This window comes from Cinclus cinclus, chromosome 3, assembly GCF_963662255.1.
Source record: "Cinclus cinclus chromosome 3, bCinCin1.1, whole genome shotgun sequence".
In the NCBI taxonomy this organism is placed as follows: domain Eukaryota; kingdom Metazoa; phylum Chordata; class Aves; order Passeriformes; family Cinclidae; genus Cinclus; species Cinclus cinclus.
The window spans coordinates 110,670,322-110,676,429 of record NC_085048.1 but is presented as its reverse complement, the minus strand read 5'-3'; the positions used below and the strand labels follow the sequence as shown (position 1 = coordinate 110,676,429).

The 6,108-nt window shown below is 47.9% G+C and overlaps 1 protein-coding gene across 1 annotated transcript in view; it reads right to left on the bottom strand.

The window, feature by feature from the left end:
• Window positions 1-4,830: 4,830 nt before the first annotated feature.
• LOC134042015 (serine/threonine-protein kinase pim-1-like) overlaps window positions 4,831-6,108 on the bottom strand; it is a 34,621-nt gene continuing 33,343 nt past the window's right edge. The window contains exons 7-8 of the mRNA XM_062489089.1: window positions 5,317-5,463; window positions 4,831-4,914 (exon numbers count right to left, since the gene is read on the bottom strand). Coding sequence (XP_062345073.1) covers window positions 4,831-4,914; window positions 5,317-5,463 — 231 coding nt within the window. The remainder of the gene's footprint in view (window positions 4,915-5,316; window positions 5,464-6,108) is intronic.

Sequence of the window (6,108 nt, the reverse complement as noted above, 5' to 3'; positions counted from 1 at the left end):
TGATTAGTTGTTTTTTTTATTTTTCATGAAACTAATGTCTAACTAACTTGAATTTCTCTGAACAATGTGGATCTGGCAAGCCAGGAGAGATGGGTTCTATGACTTGATGTGCTGCTCGTTGTCTCCACACTACTACAGGATTCCTTTCCTTCCAAAGAGTTGGAAACTCACAGTAGTCTCTAGAATTTGACACTATCTAGGAAGCGATTGTTTTCAAAAGTAGATTTCAGGTTATTGTTTCTGTAACTCCCAATCAGTTCTAGGCTGGGTTTTTTATTCTGGGGATCTTTTTAATTCCTCTTTGTAACAAAGGAAGTGGTGGTACACAATCAAGATCACTACATGTTACATGCAAAAAGGGCTTTGCTTTCCCAATTACACGTCCCCAGTATTCTGCAAGCCCATAGTTATAGGGAATAAAGTGGTCATCCAGAAGTTTCTCTTTTGCTCTACTTCACTCTTTGATCGGTTTATTCCTTGCTTTCTTTCCTGCACAGATACCTAAGCCCAACATAAACATGACCTGCCTCAAAACATTTCTGATCATGGCTGACACTGACAACTGAAGGTTTTCAAAATGGAAATAGCAGAGGGCAGGACATTCTGAAATACTCTTCAACAGAGCTGTTAGATATAAGGCAACTAATCATTTTTACGTGGCTAAACATGGGGTAAAATCATGTAGCAGCCAAGCAATAAGAGTGGAATAACATTCTTTAAACTGGGTTGATTTCTCCTGTAGAATGTTCTACTGAGTTATAAAAGAAAGGCAGGTAAGGTTTAATGACATAGCTCGTTTCTAGTCCAGAGTAAATCCAACAAAACTGTCACCTTACTTACTGAGCAATACTTCTCCCTAGCTGCATTAAGCATTCCAGCTGCATATCACCAACAAAGGAGTCATTCCAAAGGGGCACTACCCAGGATTTGGCAGAACTAACCCTACGCAAAGGGACCTGGCATCTGATCCCTTTTTCTGTATCAGCAAAAGTCTTTCTTCAAATTTCATCTCTCCTATCATTACCTGCCCAGTGATGGCAAAGGAACAACAACAACAGGCTTTGATGGAGGCTTTCAACTCAAAGGCATTGGCTGGCACAGACGCACCAGAGACCGCATTTTGTCTGGCACAATTCTACTTGTCAGGGATCAGGCAAGGCAGGGACAGGGGGACAAGGCAGAAGGCATCTCCTCCCCCAGCCTCAGCCTGCAACACTGACACAGGCAGAGAGAGTCAGGGAAGAGATTTGTCATGATGAACTTGCCATAGGTGGCTTTGGGCTTGTGCTGTCATAGGATGACAAACTCAGACCCTGCATAGGCTGCATCCATTTGGAAGTTTCCATGACCATGATTGCAATTTCAAAAGGAATTTCTATAGCAGGACGTTTCCATATTTCCCCCAAAGCAAAATCAGGTCATGACCATCAATCTCCTATGGATCTGAAAGGTTTCAGCTGAATATCTGCCCCAAGGACAGGTTTTTTCACTTTACTGGGCAAGAGAAATGAGTGGGAATATTTCTAATTTCCAGAAAAATGCATAATTTTTTTCTACAAATTGTGACATGAGAAACACTGCATGGAGATAAAAGGCATGTGAAGGATGGAGACGAATGCTTCTGTTTCCTGCACTGCACTTCCAGGATCCCAAGGTCCCACTGCAGCTCCTCCCACTCAAGAATTCACAATGCAGGAATTCTCACTGCACCACTACAGCACACTCCCAGTGACTGCACTCCAGGAGAGTCCACTGAGCCCATCAAGGAGTGAAACAAATTTAAAGAAATTCTGAAAGGAATGGTGTTTAATAAACCTTTCAAAAGGTCACCTCCGAGTCTAGATTCCAATAGTCATTTTAAGACAGACATGCCCTGTACCTACATGCATGTTCAGACTTCTTCTCTTTGATGCTGCTGCTTGATCGTGGCCTGGAGAAAATGGAAAACACAAGAACATATGAGGAGGGAGAAAGAGAAGGGAAGGAACAGGTGTAGCAATCCTTCCTTGCTTGGTCCCTCTGATGAAGGAGAAAATGCAACACATCAAGCCAACAAGATGCAAAGCTCATTAATTGTCCTTAAGCATTCAGTTGCTGCAGCCAGGCAGAGCTGGCCAAGCTCCAGCTGAAACTCAGCAGTAATTCCTCAACTTGCATCATAACTCCCCAGTTCTGCTGACTTTCCTTTTGGAGCCAAGGGGCTCCTACAGCCTCCCTCAAGCAGCAGGAGCTGCTAAGCTGAGACACGAGTCTGCATGGAGGGCAGCTACTTTGGTTCTGCTGACAAAGCTTGACTTTGCCTGCTTGTGGCTTTCACTGGTACCAGTCTCGTGCTACATGTGGTCCGAACACGGCAGTATCCTGAGAAGGATATTCCACCTCATGGCTGTCTCAAGAAGGAAAAGCCTTTTTCCAACTCAACTGCTAGGCAAGGGTATTCACATTGCACTTTCAATGCACTACCAAAGCTTTCCAGTTGGAATGACATTTTTGTGACTCCTTCATTATTGCTGTCCTTCAGATAAGCTACATTGACAGCTACATTTTCTCACATATATACAAGCCAATATCTTCCCATCAGGTACAGTACTATAGCTCTTCTCTACCTCCTTGCCCTCTCTGTTTTAATCCCAGACCTAAATATTAAACATTGATAGGATTTTACATCTATACCCAGAAAATATAGCTGGGTTCTCAATTCACAGTGTCGTCCCAGGCACAGAGAAATTATGCCTGACATTTACAGAAGCAGCACGTAAAGACAGAGACACCCCTCCAGCATCCAATATTTGGCCAAACAGAGTTTTCCGGTGCTGAAGTTGCCAGTCAAGGATCACAGTATTCAAAGATCTGCAGGATCCAGAGGCATGCAATACAGCTCCCAAATGACACCACAAACATTACAGAGGGAATCAATACCAAGCCCAGCAGAGGACCCATCTTCAGATGCTTTTAAGCCCTGCCTCCTCTTCCCCACCACCACCACCTCTGCTCTTGGGACACATGGTGTGGGGTTTGACATGGAGCTGGATCATCACGAATGGGCCAAATGGTGAATACACAGAGGTTTGCCTAAATACATGGGAGACAGCTGACTGTGCAAAGGAACCTCACAAGATGGCAAGAGGGAGCTGAACAGCAGAGTGGAGCAGCAGACACCTTGGCTTACCTCATCTCCTGGGACTCTTGGACATCCAGCTGCACAGAGCTGAGCAGAGACCCTGCAGCACTGCCAACACTGGGACTGACTGCCTTGGGTATAGGGGGGATCAAAGGCAGTCCCAATGACCCCTTCTTCATATCCCCACCTCTGGGATACAGCAAGGATGCCTGGAAAGAGTGGTACAGAGTGCTCAGATGAAGCATTCAGCCCTTCCTCACTGATGGCTGAAGAAATTTAGCCATGCTTTTAACTGGGACCTGGCAGGGAAAGACCAGTCAAACTGCTGGAGTAGCTTGGCCTAGCATGGGGAATGAAAAGGCAAGTGGCGAGGGCGTGCTCATGCCCTAGACTTGCCAACTCTCTCCTTGGGCTCAGTTCACTGCAAGTGTGGCTATGATCCCAGCTGGAATCCACATGTTTGGTATCACCATGTTCTGCAGTGCCACGGCCTCTACTGGCCTTTGGGATGGTATGGGAACAGGTTCAGATCACTGTTCTCTCCCTGCCTCTTAGGCACCTCACAGCCAGTGCTGATCTCCAGCCAAGTCCCCACAAAGCCATTCTGCAGGATGTCAGAACCTGCTTTTCTCAAGCCCCTCAATTCTTCTGCTGCTGCCCTTCCCTCTTACAGTTGCCCAGCAGCCTTTCAGCCCAGAAGCTGCTGAGCTCTCGCGATGCTCCGTGCTCTCCAGCTCCCACACCTCCATCATCTCAGGCTCACTGGCATTTAGGAAGTTCAGCAGAGCTCCCTGCCCTGCTGCTCTCTGGAAGGTCTCTGCCTGCCCAAATTTCTCCAGGGCCCCCATGCCATGGCCAGGAAGGGAGGTGGAGGCAGTGGAGACAGATGAACGCCCTTCCTCAGTATCCCATCATTTCTGGCACAACTAAAGGGCCAAATCAGGACCTGTTTGAACTGCAGTGGAAGGATTAGATCCTGTCAGGAATACATTGGGCCCTTCCTCAGCAAGGCTGGAATCAAGTACATCAGCCTTTGATTGGACATTCTGTTTGCCAATGCTGTTGCTCATTTGCCTCCTCCTGCACCCCATGGCAAACCCAAAACAACTGCAGGTGCTGGCCCTGCTGCAAAGGCAATCGTGTGCCTGGGCTTTGAGCTGCTCTCCCCATGGCCACCTCCCATCCCTTCCCTCTGGACAAAGCCATGCCAGAGCACACAGCTGCCCAGAAGCTGACGAAATCTAGAAATAGCATCAGAGACAACTGTGTAGAAGGCCATGGCTGTACAACTCAAAAGCTGAGACCACCTGGAACTGACTTTGTAGCACCGCCTGTTCTAGCAAACAACTTCTTCCTTCCCAGCCAGCCAGAGTTGACAGAATAAAAACACCAAGGCTTAGACATGGTTCAAAGTTACCCTTACGTTACTAAATGCAGAAGGATGGTTTCCCTTTTGGGCAACTTTTGCTGCCCTGACTTGCTTTTGGTGTTTTCTCAGCCATATGACAGAGGAAAAGCCATGACAGAACCCAGAAACATTCAAAGACCTCTCCTGCTATTGGTACATGCTGAGGATTGTGAAGTCTGCACTACACACTCATTGCAAAGACAGCCTGAAGTGCAGTGTCCAGCTGAGCTCTTCCTTGGCTGAGCTGCCTCCATGGGCTTAGCCCACAGGAAAAGCTCTCAGACTCCCTCCTGTTGATGCTTTAAGTTTTAGCTTTCACTTTCCTCAGATTCTGTGCTGACTTGGTGTGGGACTCTGAACTTCGTATTAAGTGTTGGTAGGTTCTCTTCTCAGGGCAGTTAGACACAGCAATCTTTTTCCAGCTTAAGAATCAAGGACAACCATTACCCAAAAATCATAAACAATGGGAAAGCACCGGGAGTGGACCAGAAGGATGGGACTTGGTGACCTGAAGCTGTAACTGGACAATTAACCCCTACTATATAAGTTGACCAAAGGTTATAAAAGTGTAAAAACTCATGAGCGGGATCCATCTTGGATCCCTCCTGGGTGTAGCCCGGGCCAGGCTCTTGTACTGCCCAAGGTGTATCCTTTTAAGGCCTCTTAATTATCACCTACTGTATTCCTTTAACTATGCGTGGTCTCTCTTCCAGATCAGCCTCTCTAGGAATCACTACAGTGCAGAAACTGAAAATCTATCACACAGGACTTAGCTTGGTATCCTTACCTCACTCCCTTTTCCCTCTGAACTCAGCTCCGCACTGTTTCTACTGATATCTTTGTAGCCAGTGCCATCTTTCCCTTTCTCTTCCTCTCCACTGCACATTATGATTGGCTTGCAGGAAGGAGAGCCCTTCCGGATGGGAGGCAACGGCTTGGAGGGAAGGAGCATAGAGGGAGGTGACCCAGAAAGATTCTCGGCAATAAAGTCACCACTCAGGCCTGCAAAGTGGGAAAACAAAATGTAACAGAGGCTGCAATGTAAACCTAAAACATCAGAAGCTCCATGTTTCATGGGACACATTTCCTGGAAACTTTCCTGGAAACTTGCTGCACAGGGAAACATGCACCTGACAGCAGCCACCTGAGGCAGGCCACAGGATACCCTGAGCCACTTCCACAGATCTCCCAGGGGAACTCCCTGGCCGCTGGGCTGCCCTGGGACAGCAGGGAGCCCAGAGCCCTGTGCTTCCCAGCAATGGCTCAGCTGCACATGCAGCCTCCTGCTCCTCTCCCTGCCCCACAGCTCAGCAGCCCCACAGCTCCACGGGGCACTGGCAGCAGCACAGCTCATGGCAGGGGGCACCTGCAGGGCACAACTGCTCCCTGGCAATGTGCACAGGCTCTCCAGGCTGGCACAAGACCCTTCCTCCCACCAGAGAGTGGCCCAGCTCCCACCTTACCTCTGCGGGAGGCTGAGCCAGGCTCACGAGGGAAAAAGTGAGTTAGGTGAACTCCCACCTTTACAAACAATCATCTAATTGATGAGGAATACACGGGAGTTTTGAATTAATCAGAA